The sequence below is a fragment of the Bos javanicus genome, chromosome 6 (assembly GCF_032452875.1).
Source record: "Bos javanicus breed banteng chromosome 6, ARS-OSU_banteng_1.0, whole genome shotgun sequence".
Lineage (NCBI taxonomy): Eukaryota > Metazoa > Chordata > Mammalia > Artiodactyla > Bovidae > Bos > Bos javanicus.
In genome coordinates, this window is record NC_083873.1 from 71,664,673 (window position 1) to 71,684,069 (window position 19,397).

The 19,397-nt window shown below is 37.3% G+C and overlaps 1 protein-coding gene across 6 annotated transcripts in view; it reads left to right on the forward strand.

Annotated features, from left to right (window-relative positions):
- The window catches only part of CEP135 (centrosomal protein 135), a 75,861-nt gene that overhangs the window by 20,796 nt on the left and 35,668 nt on the right, over positions 1-19,397 (forward strand). For 5 of the 6 annotated variants that reach the window (XM_061420210.1, XM_061420212.1, XM_061420211.1 and 2 more), the window contains 5 exons: positions 1,619-1,757; positions 5,372-5,595; positions 11,464-11,616; positions 12,493-12,645; positions 17,644-17,721. In XM_061420210.1, coding sequence (XP_061276194.1) covers positions 1,619-1,757; positions 5,372-5,595; positions 11,464-11,616; positions 12,493-12,645; positions 17,644-17,721 — 747 coding nt within the window. The remainder of the gene's footprint in view (positions 1-1,618; positions 1,758-5,371; positions 5,596-11,463; positions 11,617-12,492; positions 12,646-17,643; positions 17,722-19,397) is intronic. The other variant, XM_061420213.1, reaches the window with a different exon arrangement.

Consider the following 19,397-nt stretch of genomic DNA (forward strand, 5'->3'; position numbering starts at 1 on the left):
TGTTAGGAATTTTATATTATTTAAATGACTTCATGACTCATCAGTTTACTATTAAAACTAAAAACTGATAATTACTTGATAAAATTGTTGACCTTTATTAAAAAGGACTCAGTTTTCTTTTAATTATTTTTTTTGGCAGTACAAACCATCTTACTAGTCATTTTGTTCATTCTCGTGGTCTTCAAATGAGACAACTAGTAATCATCCCAGCATAAACCTGGATTTAGCCTAACCTAGATGTAATCTTATAGTCTAGAACCGGCAGAAAGAATGTCTTGCGTACAGGTAGAAATTCCTAGGTGGTCACCTGATAGATTATTGAGAATTTTTTAATAGCCTGTTAAATTGGATGAGTCTCCATTAATATTGGAAACAAAGACTAGTACTAACTTCCAAGTTTTCTCATTAATTATACTCTTTTTACAGTCTAGTGGTAATATTCTGGTGGCAGTCATGAGGCAAATTAAGCGAAGCCTTTTGTGATACACTGGCTCATAACTGAGCCATAACACCAGTTAGGTGTTCAGTAACTGGTTTTTGTATGTTCACTATGAACAGCGTATCACAATGACTTTCTATTTCATCCAACTGCTTTATCAGGTAGTCAGTTCAGCTGAACACTGCTAAACATTAGCTAAACCTACTAGATGTTGCCCACTCTTGAGTTTCATAGATACGTAAAATTGTCCCATAAAGTCAGAAAATGTAAAATAGATGTTTTGATGATGTTTTCACTATAGTGTAAGCTCCATGAGGACAGGGATTTTTGCTGTTTGTTCACTGCTGTTTGTAATGCACACTCTTTGCAGTTGTATGTGATTTATAATACTGTCTCAGAACTGTGACCAAGTTTCAATATTGTTGCCTGACAGCAAGATGTAGTTACTTTCTGACCTTTCTTATTTTTTCCATTGGTGTTACATTTTATGTATTTTTAAGATAAATGTTAACAGTAGTATTAGCTGCTGCTACTAAGTCGATTCAGTCGTGTCCGACTCTGTGTGACCTCATGGACTGCAGCCTACCAGGCCCCTCCGTCCATGGGATTTTCCAGGCAAGAGTACTGGAGTGGGGTGCCATTGCCTTCTCTGATATTATTAGCTAACATTTATTAAGTACTTGCCATGTGCTAGACACTGTACGGAGTGTTTCACATTCGTAGAATCATCCATAGATGAATCTATAGATGAATCATTCATAGATGAATCCTCGGTGTCCAGGTGCTGGTCTTATCCCCATTGTGCAGGTGAGACTGAGAATAACCCTGTGCTTATATATACCTGTGGTAGTCTTAGAGCACTGTCTTTACTTTTGCTTTTCTTTAAACATAAAAACGCTTTAAAATTTTTTATTGAACAAGTCATATTCACTTTTTTGAAAGACAATATGCTAAACAAATTAAAAGAAAATAAAATCCAATAATTCTACTACTTTAGAAGGGAGCACTATTGAGTTTGGGTTTTGTGATGCTTTTAGCCTCAATTGAGAATTAACTTTAATTGAAATGGTATATATTTGACTGACTAAAAGTGTATGTATGTGAATTACTCTTAAATAAATGTGTTTTCATGTTTTGTAAAGTTGCTAGAAATCTTAATTTTAGTATTAAAATTTTCAGGAATTAAGCTTATGTCATAAAGAAAAGGAGAGGCTGAGTGATGAACTCCTTATAAAATCAGACCTGGAAACTGTTGTTCATCAGCTTGAACAAGAAAAGCAAAGACTTAACAAAAAAATTGAAAGTTTTGCAGTTACAGGTAAAATATAAAATGTTAATAACTTAAAAAGTGTGATTTCCTCTTAATGTTTTATTTTTAGCAGTAGATGTTTCTTTTTCATTCATTCATTCAATAAATATTTGTTGAGTGTTTGCTGTGTATCAGAAACCAGACTAGGCATTGAGATATAGTAGAAAATCTGTCTCCCTCAAGAACCTTACAGGAACCTTTTATATTCTGACTAGTTGGTACAGGGAACCCCGGTTGAATATTTTCCAATGTAAATTTATCTTTCTTTGAGTCACATGATAATAGAATTAAGACTATGAGGAAGACCATTATGAAATAGTGGGAAATTGAAGTACAGAATCATTTTAAGTAAATGCAGTTTTATCACCTTCAGGTACACACACACAAAAACACACACTTGAAATAGGCTAACTTTCTGCCAAGTACCTTATCCTAAATGAATTGGTTTAAGAAACATGTAAGAATCCATTCATTCATTCATTTGACAAATGTTTATGAGCCTGTAGTGCTGGGATGTATAAGGTAAACAAGATACACAGGCCCACTGCTCTTGTGGAGGCTATAATCTAGTCAGAGAGACAAACTGGTAGCACATAAGTGAAGAAATCAATTTCAGATGGTAAGGGTATTAAATAAACTGGGAGGGTATGCTAGAGATCAGCTGATCAAAAGGCTTAGTGATGGACACCAAGCCATATGACAATCTGGGGCAATTTTCCAGGCAGAGGGGATGGCAAGTGTAGAATCCTGGTACCATCAAACTCCATGTGTCTGAGAAAGTGAAGGAAAGCCAGTGTGCTATTTTAAGAAAATGCTGTATCCTGGGCTCTTCAGCATCTATGGGGATAATCTATCTGACCCCTTCTCTGCTTAACCAGCTGTATGACTTGAGCATGTTACTTAACGTTGCTTCAGTTTCCCTATCTGTGTGGTTAAGATGGCACCTAACCCAAAAGGTTGTTATGAGGATTAAATGAGTTCATATATTATTAAAGTGCTTAGGCCTACATTTGAAAGTTTGCAATTTTACTTCTTTCATGCTATCTCTATCCTGCCGTTTCAGCATAATCTTTCACATACCTGAAACTCCCTTGTTTCTTTGTGTTTTGAATGCATCCTCCTACCCAAAATCCAGCCATGGATCAACTAAAACATTTACACGTGAGCAGCTAAGCACTGCTTGCATGTGCCCCAGTTGAGTTCAGTTCAGTCACTCAGTTGTCTGACTCTTTGTGACCCCATGGACTGCAGCACACCAGGCCTCCCTGTCCATCGCCAACTCCCGGAGTTTACTCAAACTCATGTCTATTGAGTCAGTGATGCCATCCAACCATCTCATCCTCTGTCGTCCCCTTCTTCTCCTGCCTTCAATCTTTCCCAGCATCAGGGTCTTTTTCCAATTAGTCAGCTCTTCGCATCAGGTGGCCAAAGTAGGAGTTTCAGCTTCAGCATCAGTCCTTCCAATGAATATTCAGGACTGATTTCCTTTAGGATGGACTAGTTGGATCTCCTTGCAGTCCAAGGGACTGTCAAGAGTCTTCTCCAACACCACAGTTCAAAAGCATCAATTCTTCGGCACTCAGCTTTCTTTTTAGTCCAACTCTCATACCCATACATGACCACTGGAAAAACCATAGCTTTGACTAGACAGACCTTTGTTGGCAAAGTAATGTCTCTGCTTTTGAATATGCTATCTAGGTTGGTCATAACTTTTCTTCCAAGGAGCAAGCATGTGCCCCAGACAGTAGCAATAGCACTGGAAGTTACATGGTCCTGAACCACAGCGCCCCCTTCAGTGAGGTATGGAGATCTCACTCTATATTCCTTACAGCTTGATCTCCTACTCTGCAGGGAACATACTCAAGTATTTTTCATTCTCAGTAAACCCATTCTGAGTAGATGATCTTACCTCCAGTTTTGCTAAAAGAACAAGCCGTCAGGGAGGCATTCCATGTTTCGTGTCCCCAGATCTTTAACCTGTCCACCCTTATCTTCCCTGTTAGAGTGGAGCCATTTGGCTTTTATGATAGGCCACTGCCTCCATCTGTTCTCTAGGTCCCATTCTCTCTCATTTTAAAATGCTACATATTATCTCTTTTTGATAACCTTAGCCTTTGTACTGTTTTTTCCCCATTGGTATTCAAACATGCTTTTCCCTTTTCCCATTCTAAAGCAAAAACTGTGACCCATTCCTATCCAGCTACTCTTTCCTCCTCATTATAGCTTTTACATCTTAAAAAGTCATTCATACCTGCTTTTCTGCTTGATCACTGTCTATGCTTTAGCACCTCTGCTGCTGCTAAGTTGCTTCAGTTGTGTCTTGACTCTGTGCGACCCCATAGACAGCAGCCCACCAGGCTTCTCTGTCCATGGAATTCTCCAGGCAAGAATACTGGAGTGGGTTGCCGTTTCCTTCTCCATTTACCACCTCAGTCCACTCCAGTTTGCTTCTCTCCTTCTACTTCACCAATAAAACTGCTCTCGTTAAGGTCACCAGTCACCTCCATTATACTAAATGCAGTGAACACTTTTCATTCATCAGTTTATTTGACTTACCATTTAAGGCATTTGCCCATTCCTTCAGCTCTCTTGCTTTCTTAACCTCTCTGGTCACTCTTTAGAATGAATTCTGCTATTCATCCTCTGGATTGCATTGCATGCTGTTCTTTTGTGGCTCTTGCCCTGCTACAATTAGAATAATTATTTGACCTTGGACATGTTTTTCATACTTGTATTCTTAGCTCATGCTGGACATACAGTAAATGCTCAATAATTATCTGTCAAATGAATGAAAGAAGATGGTAAGTGAATTGGAATATGTCTTGAAAATCACTTCATGCTTTTGAATTGTAAAGAACATCAGTTAAATTAGATTGAGCTATACAAAATTGCCAATATTAGGCAATTTTTGGCTTCCCAGGTGGTCCTAGAGGTGAAGTACCTGCCTGCCAGTGCAGGAGACATGAAAGATGGGGGTTCCATCCCTGGGTTGGTCAGATCCCCTGGAGGAGGGCATGGCTACCCACTCCAATATTCTTGCCTGGAGAATCCTGTGGACAGAGGGGCCTGGTGGGTTACAGTCCATGGGGTCGCCAAGAGTCAGACACGACTGAAGCGACTTAGCATGCATGCACGTTCACAGGCTACTTGTGACTCCTGAAAAGGTAATTTCTGTGGTAAAAGTTAATAATTGTGCTTATTTGAGGAAAGACTAGTTGTTTTGTGTAACTATGTTAAATTTAAGCTTAATGTTAAAGTCACTCATATTATAACCAGTTTTAACAGGTAAATTTTCTTTTAGTGCATTTTCAGGTCACCAGAGAGTAAGTACCATGTGATAATTTATTGTTCACTGGGTAATATACTAAATAGTACCCAGACTTGTATATGACAAAAGCAGGACTTGACTTATTGGATTTTATTTAAACTTTTAATATAATTTTGGGGTTTTTTTTTCCTCTTTCAGCACTTACCTCTTTGATATTTGGCAGTTGTAGGTGATATGCAAAACAGCTAATGATTTTTAATAGCTTTCATTGTAAAAATTATTGATATAATTTATTTGGCTGATTATACATTTTATATGCAACATTGTTTTAAGATTTTATTACTTTAATTTGCAGAAAGAGAACTTACTGTGGAAATTGAGAGGATGAGACTAGAACATGGAATAAAACGACGAGACAAGTCACCTTCTCGTTTAGATACATTTCTGAAAGGTATAGAAGATGAACGAGATTTTTATAAGAAAGAACTAGAAAAACTCCAACATATAATACAGCGAAGATCTTGCTCTAGAAGTCATTCTACATGTGAAAAAACGCCAGTATTTAAAACACTAGAAAAGGTAATACCTCTTTGTGAGTGTTTGATAAGGCAAGAAAGATCTTTATGAGCAAACTTTTGATTTATTATTGTAATAATGTAATGTTATTCATACTTATTTTAAGAAGTCTTTTTTTTTATTCTTTTTTTTTTAAATTTTATTTTATTTTTAAACTTTACATAATTGTATTAGTTTTGCCAAATATCAAAATGAATCTGCCACAGGTATACACGTGCTCCCCATCCTGAACCCTCCTCCCTCCTCCCTCCCCACACCATCCCTCTGGGTCGTCCCAGTGCACTAGCCCCAAGCATCCAGTATCGTGCATAGAACCTGGACTGGCATCTCGTTTCATACATGATATTTTACATGTTTCAATGCCATTCTCCCAAATCTTCCCACCCTCTCCCTCTCCCACAGAGTCCATAAGACTGTTCTATACATCAGTGTCTCTTTTGCTGTCTCGTACACAGGGTTATTGTTACCATCTTTCTAAATTCCATATATATGCGTTAGTATACTGTATTGGTGTTTTTCCTTCTGGCTTACTTCACTCTGTGTAATAGGCTCCAGTTTCATCCACCTCATTAGAACTGATTCAAATGTATTCTTTTTAATGGCTGAGTAATACTCCATTGTGTATATGTACCACAGCTTTCTTATCCATTCATCTGCTGATGGACATCTAGGTTGCTTCCATGTCCTGGCTATTATAAACAGTGCTGCGATGAACATTGGGGTACACGTGTCTCTTTCCCTTCTGGTTTCCTCAGTGTGTATGCCCAGCAGTGGGATTGCTGGATCATAAGGCAGTTCTATTTCCAGTTTTTTAAGGAATCTCCACACTGTTCTCCATAGTGGCTATACTAGTCTTTCTTAATTTTCATTTTTGTAGTCTTCTGTGACTTTCTGTGACTTTAGGAACACTGCATTAATTAGGAAAACTGCTTAAGAAAAAAGTATAACATACTGATTCCTGGAAATTAAGGAAGATTAAATAGCTAATTATATATATGGGAAGAGTGCAGGGGCATCTGAGCTTCCAGAAACTGGATCCAGGAACTCATGCTACTGGACACCTCCTCTCTTTCTAATCTTTACTTTTGGTATCAGCTACATTTTCTTTCTTTGAGTAGAGTGGCTTTGTCTACATGGCAGGCTACGTGGCTTCATGCCATTCCCAGCCTTGGACCAGTCAGAAAGGCAGGCCACATTGTCCAGACCAGGCATCTTCCATGATAACTGTGCAACAGGAAAGGGTAAAAGATAGCAGTGAGCACTGGACAGATCATCCCCTTTGTCCACTAAAACCACGTTTGCAACTTGATGGTCTAAAGATGTATAAGGTTAATGATAATGCATAAGAGAGTAAAAACGTGTCCTCATTTTAGGTCTTACTTATTTTCAACATTTTATGACTATCATTTGTGTTTAGATTTTTCTTTCTTTTAAACATTGGAGTTAGAGGATTCCTGGAGGCTTCTATGACCCTAACATTATCTACATACTGGATAAAATTAGAGAAGTTGGAAGTGCAGTCATTAAAACTCAGGACATTTGATTTTAGAGTTGGCTGCATTTCCCAATGCTGTCATCTTTTTCCTGAAGATCTTCTGCCTACAGCCAAATGGTTTTGAGACATTTTCTGATTAGACTGCTTTTTAACCTCCTTGGCTCGTGACTGAATTTGATTTAGAGTGTTAGTTTAAACACTGTGCTTTGTTATCTGTTAAGAGCACAATGAATTGGTGGGAACATACAGTGTAAGTTAATTTATGTGTACTGAGTTGGTTTTTAAGCTCCATATATACTTAGGAATCAAGAAAAATAAATCAGTTGATCACCTTCATTGTGTGGGACAGTCTTCTTCAAAAATGTTGATTAGTTTAATCAACTTATTAAGTAGAACTGAGTGGATAAGTGTCTCAGTACTTTTAAATATTGGATTTGTTTGCTTGGTGTGAATTCATGGTTGAAAGATAACTTGAGATACGGGTAAGGTACTGGTAAAATTAGGAGAGGCCTTCCCTCTTCATCTTATTTAGTTTCTTGAAATGTTCTAATGATACCTGACATAATTCATTTTGTAAAGTTTAGAAAGTTGGGACCTTGGTAGCATTTTAGAGTCCCAGTAGTAAATTTCAGGCATGGTAGGGAATAATGGGTGATGTATATGAGTGAAGTAGGTGGAGTGTAAGACAGTTGTGAGTGCTGTGAACTAAGGAGTAAATTCCAGCCTAAAACTGGGTGTTTTAAACATGTTTGGAAACAGTTGTTGGCAGACAACATAGACCTCTCTCAAGCTAGATTTAGTACAGGCTGAGTTTTCAACCCCTGCTTTTTATAGCAAATTGTTGGGCAGAGTTTCCTGGGATTGCTGCAACTCAGAAAAAATACTGACATTTTTCATATCAGTGATTTTTATCAACAAGATACCCATTGGTTCTTTGTTGTCTGTGTAGGGACAGCACTGGTCTCTTTGACCTTGTACTCACCAGACTTCCAGATGTGAGTTTTGGGTATAGTGTAATGGGAAATGCTTTGGAGTTGGAAACCTTATGGAAGCTTCAACTCCACACACTGGCTTTATGACCTTAGACAAGTTACCTAACTCATGGAGCCCTGGCTTCCTCATTTGCAAAGTGAGAAATGTGTCTATAACCTCTTATGAAGATTACATTACATAATTGTATAAGGGTCCAACATAACACCTAGTTCCTAGTAAATGTTTTATTTCTTTATTATTTGCTGGTTCAAAGCACATCTGCTGCTGCTAAGTCGCTTCAGTTGTGTCTGACTCTGCGACCCCATAGATAAAAGCCCACCAGGCTCCTCTGTCCCTGGGATTCTCCAGGCAAGAACACTGGAGTGGGTTGCCATTTCCTTCTCCAAAGCACATCAGGTGTAGGTAGAAAGTTAGATTTAATTCAGTAGATGTATACTGAGAGCATGCTACGAATGTGGCATCCAGGATACAAGATACAGAAGACCTATTTCCTGTCCTCAGTCTAGCATTGTGGGTATGTGTGCATGAGTTTGTGTGCTTGTGCGTGTGTGTTTAGGAAAAATGGAGTGATAAAAGGGAATTATTAACACAAATACATACATAAAGACATATTTAGAGACATGGGGAATTCATTCATTTTACTGAATTACATGCTAAGCACTGAAGATGTGGTGAGAAGGACCTACTGTGTCTCTGAGGGCATTTGCATTTTAGTGGTGGTGGTGGTTGTTCAGTCCTTAAGTCACGTCTGACTCTTTGTGACCCCATGGACTGCAGCACACCAGGCTTCCCTGTCCTTCACCATCTTCTTGAGCTTTCTCAAACTCATGTCCGTTGAGTCAGTGATGCCATCCAACCATCTCGTCTTCTGTCATCAGCTTCTCCTCCTGCCTTCTGTCTTTCCCGGCATCAGGGTCTTTTCCAATGAGTTTGCTCTTCACACCCGGTGGCCAAAGTATTGGAGCTTCAGCTTCAGCATCAGTCCTTCTAGTGAATATTCAGGGTTGATTTCCGTTAGAATTGAGTGGTTGGATCTCCTAGCTGTCCAAGGGATTCTCAAGAGTCTTCTCCAGCATCGCAATTCGAAAGCATCAATTCCTGGGCTCTCAGCCCTCTTTATGGTCCAACTCTCACATCTGCATATGACTACTGGAAAACTAGCCTTGCCTATACAGACCTTTGTCAGCAAAGTGATATCTCTCTTTTTTAATACTCTGTCTAGGTTTTTCATAGCTTTTCTTCCAAGGAGCAAGCATCTTTTGATTTCATGGCTGCAGTCACCATCCACAGTGATTTTGGAGCCCAAGAAAATAAAATCTGTCACTCTTTTCACTTTCTCTGCATCTATTTGCCATGAGGTGATGGGACCAGATGCCATGATCTTAGTTTACTGAATGTTGAGTTTTAAGCCAGCTTTTTCACTTTCTTCTTTCACCATCATAAAGAGGCTCTTTAGTTCCTCTTCACTCTCTGCCATTAGGATGGTAACATCTGCATATCTGAAGTTGTTGATATTTCTCCTGGAAGTCTTGATTCTAGTTTGTGAGCCATCCATCCTGGCATTTTGCATGATGTACCCTGCATATAAGTTAAATAAGGAGGGTGACAGTATACAAACTTGATGTAATTCCTTTCCCAATTTTGAACCAATCCATTGTTCCATGTCCGGTTCTAACTATTGCTTCTTTACCTGCATACAGGTTTCTCAGGAGACAGGTAAGGTGCTCTGGTACTCCCACCTCTTTAAGAATTTTCCACAGTTTGCTGTGATCCATATGATCCATACATACAATCAAAGGCTTTAGCGTAGTCGGTGAAGCAGAGTTTTTTTTTTTTTTTAGTTCTCTTGCTTTTCCTATGACCCAGTGGATGTTGGCAATTTGATGTCTGGTTTTAGTGATAAAGACACATTAAATATCCGGTTGTGTAAATAACTTTATAATTTCATTTATAGTAAGTGTTAATGAAGAAAGAATACGGGAAATATTCAGAATGCTATGAGAGTATATAGAGGGAGATCTAAATTAGATTGGAGAATCTGGAAGGACTCCTTACGGAGAGTGGCGTTTAAGCTGAGACCGAGACAATGATGAAAACAGACTGTCAAATCCTTATTCATTGAGCTGTCCTTTTCTAAAATCTAGGCATACCACCTCCTTTCTGTAAAAATATTTTTATTTAAATATGGTTAAGTTATAGGTTTTCTTTTATCATTATTTAAGTGTTAATTAAGTCCTCACCCTAATTGCTTTTATCCTGTACAGATACATTTTACCCTTTAAGATGTACAGATAGCTATTCTCATTCATTTTTCCTTGACTTTTCTTGCTTAACCAAGAGGATAACTTATTTCCAAGTGGCAGGTGAAGGATCTTCATGGATATTTACCATTTACCAAGTGTCCTTTGGACATGGCATGTGCATAGTAGATATTGACCTAGATCAGGATGCTTTCCAATGTAGCAGAATACCAGATTGTCACTATCTGGGGCTTCTGCATATAGTACTTGAACATTAATATACCACAGACACCAGGTATACATTTACCATATTTATTTTCTACAGGAGGAAGTTAATGTTTTTTTTTTTAAGTTATAATGAAATAATAGGCATAATCTTGTTTTAGGAATGTTGGAAGTACTTGCTTATTCAGTGAATATCCTAATGTACACCGTCTGGTAGAAATATTTATATTTATCTGATTGCATAAAAAAAAGACCTCACCTAGGTTTGGTGCTGGGACAGTTGGGGGCTGGTATGCCTGGGAAATTGATCTTGGATTTAGTCTTGGGAAACGCTGAGGAATGTGCTAGGCTGTTAGAGTTACTTGTACTGGGTGAGCAGGTAAGCAGGTATACACATACCCTCTTGATTCCTCCCTTGGAGAGGGTTATAAACTAGTGATTCCCAATTCCAAATGAATCAGAATCACCTGGAGGGCTTGATAAACCAGTTACTGGGCCCTGCCCCCAAAGTTTCTGATTGAGTAGGTCTGGGATATACCTCAAAATTTGCATGCCTTGCACATCCCCAGATACTGTGTGCTTCTGGTCTGGGGATTATACTTTAGTTACAACACCAGTATAAACAACTGGGGGAGAATGACAATTGAAGCATCTGATGGGATCTATTTAAGTAGCATCAGTGGCAGCTGGGTCTCTTGCTGGGAACTTGAAAGCCTGGAAATTTGCCCCAGTATTGCCAGCATTCTCTCTCCTGCTCTCCTTATAGATTAATAATTGTATTCTTTAATTACATTAAAGGAAGTTGTGTTCTTTTTGTCTGTTCACATCTTTCAGTCAGTCTCATCATCAGCATCCTTGTGGCAACCATGTGGTGATAATTACAACAAATGATAACTTCTGTCTTGAATTATATTTCAGGGTGATTACGACTCGGATATCCATCTCATCACAAGAGAAAGAGACGAACTTCAGCGTATGCTAGAAAGATTTGAAAAGCACATGGTGGATATACAGTCCAATGTTAAATTATTGACAGCAGAAAGAGATAAACTAAGTGTCTTATATAATGAAGTAAGATATTGATTATGTAACACCAGTTAACTGTAATAGAACCAGTATATATCCTTTATATTACTGTAGTGTATGGATCTTAGGGCTATTCCTTCATAGTTAGTAGTTTCTACTATCATCCTGTTCCCAAAGCAGAGATTTCTATTGTTTTTTCATATTTTTTTTTCCTCTTTTCTAGCCTGTCTATAGGTCACTTTGGGATAATTCCCTGTTTCTCAAACTGCTGAATGGGTCTCAGCCTGACTCTGAGTCAGGTGTGTCCTTGGGATTCACTCATGTTGAATTATGTGTATCTTACAGTGGGTAGCACTAACTAATTGGATACATTGGATATTAAGGTCTTAGCTTCGAGGGATAGGGAGGGGAAATTCACTGTAAGTTGGACCAGTTACAAGCCGCAGTTGTCAGAAGGCAAGGTGAGTCTGAACAAAGCATGGTGTTTATCACCAAAATTTGTTCTCCTACCAATCTCCCATGAAATCCTATTGCTATTTTGAGAGGAAGAGAAAGATATATGAGTTAAAAGGCCAAGTTGAAGAAGCTTTTTTTACTTTTGGAGTTTTTTTGGGATTCTGCAGTACAAATTGATCTACTTTCTGGGCTTTTCCTGCAGTTGGCTTAGATTTCAGCTTTCTTGGGTCTGCTTACTTAATTAGTAGTTGTCCATCTGCTATTTGGCTTTCAAAATTTTGTGGTTGGCACTTCTCTCCATCTTCTTGTCTTTTTGTTTTAATTATTACTATTATTACTCAAATCCTTTTACTCTCATTTTGGTGGCATTTGGGAAGAGAGCAAAAGTAGCATATGTTTAGTTTTCCTTTTTTTAACTGGGAGTATATACAGTGTTTTTTCATTTATATCTTTTACTACTTTAAGGCTCAGGAAGAATTATCTGCACTAAAACAAGACTCTACCCAAACTACAGTTTCACATAATACTATTAGTCTTATAGAAAAGGAAAAAGAACTTGCATTATCTGACTTAAGAAGGATTATGGCAGAAAAGGAAGCTTTAAAAGACAAGTTAAAAGTAAGTAATTAGATTGACTTATTTTTAAAAGGTAATTTATTGAGAAAAAAGGAGGTCCTTTTTTATGTTTTCCTGTGATATAACTATTTTGAATCTAGATCAGGAGTTGGCAAACCATGGCCCATCAGCCAAATCCAGAACACTGTTTTTATATGGCCAACGTGCTAAGAATGGTTTTTACGTTTTAAAATCATTGAAAAAAATTGAAAGAAGAACATTTCATGACACATGAAAAATTGTGAAATTCAGATTTCATTGTTGATAATACTTACTAGTGGGAATACTCATTCATGTACATGCTGCAGTGGCAGAGTTGAGGAATTGCAGTAAAAACTGTTTGGTCCACAAAGCCTAAAACATTTATTAACTGTTTATTTATAGAAAAGAACCAACTCTGATCTCAATAGGAATTCCCTCATATGGAGGGAGATTATCTTTTTTTTTTTTCCTTAAAAAAAGCTTCATTGAGATATTCACATATCATAGAATTTACCCATTTAAAGTGTATAATTCATTAGTTTTTAGTATATCCACAGACTTGTTCAGCCATCCCCACAATCACTTTTAGAGCATGTTCATTACCTCAAAAAGAAACTCTTGTACTGGTTAGCAGTCACTCTTAACATCTCCCAGCCTCCTCAGGCTTAGACAACCACTACATTCTCTCTCTAGATTTACCTCCTCTGGACATTTCATATAAATTGAACCATTCAGTATGTCTTTTTTTTTGTTTTTGTCTGGCTTCTCTAACTTAGCATAATGTTTTCAAGGTCCATCTGTTAGGTCATATGTAACAGTACTTTATTACTTTATATTATGGGGTAATATTCCATTGTATGGATAGACAGCATTTTCTTTATCATTGGGGTGGTTTCTGCTCTTCAGCTATTACGAATAATGGTGCTGTGAACATTTGTATACAACTTTTTGTGTGGGTATGTTTTCTTTTGTCTTAGATGTATACCTAGTCATACGATAACTTTAATCATTTGAGCAACTGCCAGGCTGTTTTTCCAAAGTGTTTGTGTCATTTTTAGTCCCACTGGCAGGGGTTAGAGTTCTAATTTCTCTGCATCCTTACCAATATTTGTTACTATCTATCTTTTTTGTTATCATCATACTGGTGAGTGTGAAGCAGTATCCTTTTTAATTTTGATTTGCATTTCCCCGATGACTAAAGTGCTTATTTTTATATGTTTATTTGGCCACTTGTATATCTTCTTTATAGAAATCTCTGTTCAGATCCATTGCTCATTTTTTTTGAATTGGATTATCTTACTGAGTTGTAAGAATACTTATATATTCTCAATACAATCCCCTTGTCAGATATATAATTTGCAGATATTTTCCCTCCCTCATTCTGTGGATTGTCTTCTCATTTTTTTAGTATTGTTATTTGAAGCACAGATATTTTAAAATTTTGATGAAGTCCAGTTTAATTTTTTTCTTTTGTTTGTGCTTTTGGTGTCATATCTAGGGGGCAATATTTTATTTCATAATCTCTCCAAAATGTTAACATACATAAAGCACTTAACAGTGCTCAGTACATTAAAAGAACTCAGTGTTAACTATTATTGTTACTATTAAAGCCTCCATAGTTTACTTCCAATAAATATTATTGAATTAATGTTTAGAAATTAGTACCTAAAGTTAAGAATAAGAACTTTTAAGTTTTATAAAGATGGTCTTTATGTCATAGATTTTCAGTTCAAGTTTTGCCCCAACAGAGTACTTTTAATTTGAATCTTCTGAAAAATTACCTTCTAGAAAGTGCTTTTTTATAAAAATAAGTGTCACAGTTACCAAATGGAAAACTTCTGTGCAATATGGCAACTTTTAGTGCAAGCTACTGATTTATCCTTCATATCTATTGAAATGACTAAGGAATGTAAAAGTAGGATTAAAAAGTACAGTAGTACCAAAAACTCAGAAAAAGTGACATTCATATTACCAGACTCTTTCTGGATTACAGGAGGCAGGATTTATGAGTTTACAACAGATTTTTTACATAAAAACTCAACTAATCCTCTCAGTCATTAAGTCTCCTCTACTAGTTTCCTGTTATTTCACTGCCCACCCAGTTTTTGAACCCAGGCATCATCACTGAGTCCTCTCTCCCTGAAAACTCCTATCTCTCATTTAAGCACAAAGTCCTACTGATGCTACTTCTAATAATATGTAACATGTGTTACGCCCTTTCCATGTGGGAAACTGTTCTAAGTGTGTTTTACAAGGGCTTTGTCAGTAAGTCTTCACAGTTGCCTTTTCAGTTGGCAGTGTTTACAGATGCAGTATCTGAGTTACAGTGAGTTTAAATAATTTGCTGAACCAACAGACACATGAAAAGATGCTCACCATCGCTAATCATCAGAGAAATGGAACTCAAAACCACAATGAGGTATCACCTTATACCTGTCAGAGTAGCTATTGTCAAAAAGACCACAAAGAGCAAATGTTGACAAGGATGTAGAGAAAAGGGATTGTTTGTACACTGTTGGTATTATAAATTCATGTGGCTACTGTGGAAAACAGTTTGAAGATTCCTCAAAAACCTAAAAATAGATCTATAATAATATATGATCCAACAATTCTACTCCTGGGTATATGCCTGAAGAAAGGAAAAAACAGTAATTTGAAAGATATATGTTTATAGCAGTGTTATTTATAGTTCCCAAGATATGAAAGCAACTGAAGTGTCCATCAATGAATGAGTAAGGAAGCTGTAGTATGTATTTTCAATGGAGTACCAGTTGGCCATAAAAAAGAACTAAATTTTGCTATTTGCAACAATGTGGGTAGACTTGGAAGGCATTATGCTTAGTGAGATAAGTCAGAGGAAAACAAATACTTTATGTTATCACTTGCATGTGGAATCTAAAAAATGAAACAAGCTAGTGAATGAAAAAAACAAATACTGTATGTTACCACTTATATGTGGAATCTAAAAAAATGAAACAAGCTAATGAATGAAGAAAACAAATACTGTATGTTATCACTTAAATGTGGAATCTAAAAAATGAAACAGGCTAGTCTGAAAGACTCAGACTCACAGATACAGAGAACAAACTAGTGGTTACGGGTGGGGAGAGGGGTTGGGGGAGGGGCAAGATGGAGTAGGGAATTAGATTTCCCTGGTTGTTCAGTGGTTAAGACTGCACTTTCAGAACAGTGGATGTGGATTTGATCCCTGGTCTGGGAACTAAGATTCTATATGCTGTGATGTGGCCAAATAAAAATTAAAAAAAAAAAAATGTTTAAAAGAGGTACTAATAAATTTGTATAAAATAAACAAGCTACAAGAATATATTATACAGCACAGCATATATAGCTGGTATTTTATAATCATAAATGGAGTAAATTTTTAAAAACTGTGAACTATTATGTTGTATACCTAAGACCTATGTAATATTGTGAATTAACTATACCTTAATAAAAAAATAGTAATAATGATTTGCCCAAGATTACCCAGCTAATGAAGTCACAAAGACTCTGGCTCCTGAGCTCACAGTGGTTTCTCTTGCATCACTTTGCTTGTTTCTATTCCCCTATTACCATCCTATTCTGGCCATTATTCTCTCAACTGCACTAGTGTATCAGTGGCCTCTCAAATCTCTATTTTACAGTGAAGTCAGAGTCATTGTTCAAAGATGTAAATCTGCTTACTTCACTTCCTGTTTTAAAATCCATTAACTGTTCTCAGGGACTTCTGTGATTGGTCCTTGCTACATCATGGTCAAGCTCAGCCCTCCCCACCCGCTACTCCCCACCCCTCATTTTCTCAACTCCAGGCTTAATGGACTTTCTCGTGCCCCTGTCTTTAACATAGGCTATTGAAAACTCCTTTATCCCTTTCAGTCTCCTCACCTGGTTGATTTCTATTCACCCTTTAGAGCCAGGTTAGTCATTTCCTTACACAGGAAGTGAACTCTGGATCCCTGATTCTCTTCCAGTACGTTGCCTTCAAGTTCCTTTTCCTAGCAAAATATTCATGAATTTTATTTTAATATCTTGTTTAAAGGTTTATCTTTACTAGACTATAATGTTTATGACACCAGAGACTTTATCTGTTTTACTGTATTCCTCACACCTTACTTGGTGCTTGGTATATAATATGTACTCAGTACTGGCTGAATGATTTAGTAAATGAAAAAAGGCCTCCAGTAGAGTGACTTTTTCAATGAAATATATAATCCAAACATCAGATGTCTTAACTTATTTTTAATAAATAGTAGTGAAAGTGTCAGTTGTGTCCACCTGTTTGTGACCCCATGGACTGGAGCCCGCCAGGCTCCTCTGTCCATGTAATTCTCCTGGCAGAGATATTGGAATGGATTGTCATTTCCTTCCTCAGGGGTCTTCCTGATCCAGGGATCTGGTTCTCTTGCATTGTAGGCAGATAGATTCTTTACCATTTGAGCCACGAGGGAAGCCCATTTTTAATGAATAACATGGATGGAAGTAAGAATTGGCGCGAAAAATTCTCGTAGAGCACAGCATATCATTTGTCCTGGACTTAGCATCAACAAGAGTCAGACAAGTTAATATAACCAAAAATAACAACACTTGTGTTTATATTATTGACCAGCTCCCTGTTGAAACTTTGAACTCTTGCATCACCCTGTAGTATTCTGTTTTCTGTATCTTCCTGATCCCATCTGTTGTTCCTTTGTAGTCTGTTCCTCTTACGTCTCCTCTCACGAGGGCATACTTCTGGGCTTACTTAATTTGCTGGGTTTTTCCCTTTATCGTTGTGCTAATGGATTGATCTGTATAAATCTTTATAAATGAACCCATATCAGTCTGTGTCTTCTGTCACAGTCACACATGGAGGTGGAGTGTAAAAGATGAAGAACTCTTGTTTTTGTTTTCAACCAAAAGCATCATTTTTGTAAAATTTCTAGTGATTTTCTTTCTAAAGCATTTCTGTGTTATAAAAAGACAAAATAGTACTGTAGAATTGCATTGCTTATGAACATCTTCTATAAAATTCTCTTACAGCATCTCCAGGAAATGAGTGTTTTTGGAAAATCAGAATTAGAGAAAACTATTGAGCATTTGACATGTGTTAATCACCAGGTAATTTATCAAACTGGATTTGGGGTATATTTTTTTGTATGAATGACTATTTCAATTATATTTTAATGTACTGTATGTTTTTAAAATTACAAAATAATATTTTAGAGAAGCTGTTTATTGGTGACTGACTAGGAGTATGTACTCTGAAGATTGAGTACCTGGGTTCATATCAATACATCTCTGTCATCTGTTTACTGTAGGCAAATTTCTTAAACTTTTTATCTGTTAATTTCTTTGTAAGATAGAAATGGTACTCAAACTTATTTCTTAGAGTTTTTGTGAAAATTAAATGAATTAATACACATCAAGAACCTAGAATATTCGCTGCCATATCATAAGCATTCATTAAGTGTTAGCTATGATAGTTGTTTGCTCTTTTTTTTTTTTAACAAAAAATCATGTAATATAGGCTTAGAGTAAAAGTGAAATTCCTTTTCATTCCTTATTGCTCTCACTAGAGATAGGGTTTTTAACAAATTGGTAAGTGTTTTGATAAATTTTTTTTTTCTCATTGTGTTTTCTTTTGGCTAGTTTCCTTTTCCATGTCTTCACTGTTTTTATTTATCTACTAATTTTATCATCTGTTTCAATCAACCTTGGGCCAGTTGATTTTTTTTCCTCTTCCACTTGGGTTGTATTTTCCTGCTTTTTTGCATTCCCAGTAATTTTAGATTGGATGTCAGACATTGTCTATTTTATTTTTTTGGTTGCTGGAGAGCTTATATTCCTAGAAACACTCTTGAAATTTGTCCTATGATACGGTTCAGTCAGATGGAAGTAGCTTAATCCTTTTTGGTTTTGCTTTTAAGCTTAATTAGGTGGGACTAGAGGAGCATTTAGTTTTGGACTAATTTTGTTTTACTGCTGAGACCAAATTTTTTTGGGTACACTCGCTACCTGTTGCCCCGTGAATTACAAGGTTTTCAAATGACTGATGGGAAAGAAACTATTCCTGACTTGGCATGAGCCCTCAGTACAGTTCCCTCTAGTTCTTTGATGGCTCTTTCCCTGGCCTTGGGTAGTTTTTTGTGGGCTGAGCTTCTGCTCAGCTGAAGATTCAGGGGGAACACTTTGTAGATCTCTGGAGCTCTAACCCTGTGCTCTTACTCCTCTAGTATCTGCCCTACAAATTCTAACTGCTCTGGCCTCCCTTGACTCTCAGTCCTGTAGTCTGAATTTAGGGGAACCACCAAGTCCAGCTGGGTTCCTTTTCCTGTGCCACAGCCTAGAAATTCTTCCAGCAACAAGCTGGAACAGTGATAGGACCCGTCTCATTTATTTCGTGTCTCTTCAGTTCAGTTCAGTTCAGTCTCTCAGTCATGTCCGACTCTTTGCAACCCTATGAATTGCAGCATGCCAGGCCTCCCTGTCCATTACCAACTCCTGGAGTTCACCCAAACTCATGTGCATCGAGTCGGTGATGCCATCCAGCCATCTCATCCTCTGTCATCCCCTTCTCCTGCCCCCAGTCCCTCCCAGCATCAGGGTCTTTTCCAGTGAGTCAACTCTTTGCATGACGTAGCCAAAGTATTGGAGTTTCAGCCTTAGCATCAGTCCTTCCAATGAACACCCAGGGCTGATCTCCTTTAGGATGGACTGGTTGGATCTCCTTGCAGTCCAAGGGACTCTCAAGAGTCTTCTCCAACACCACAGTTCAAAAGCATCAATTCTTCGCC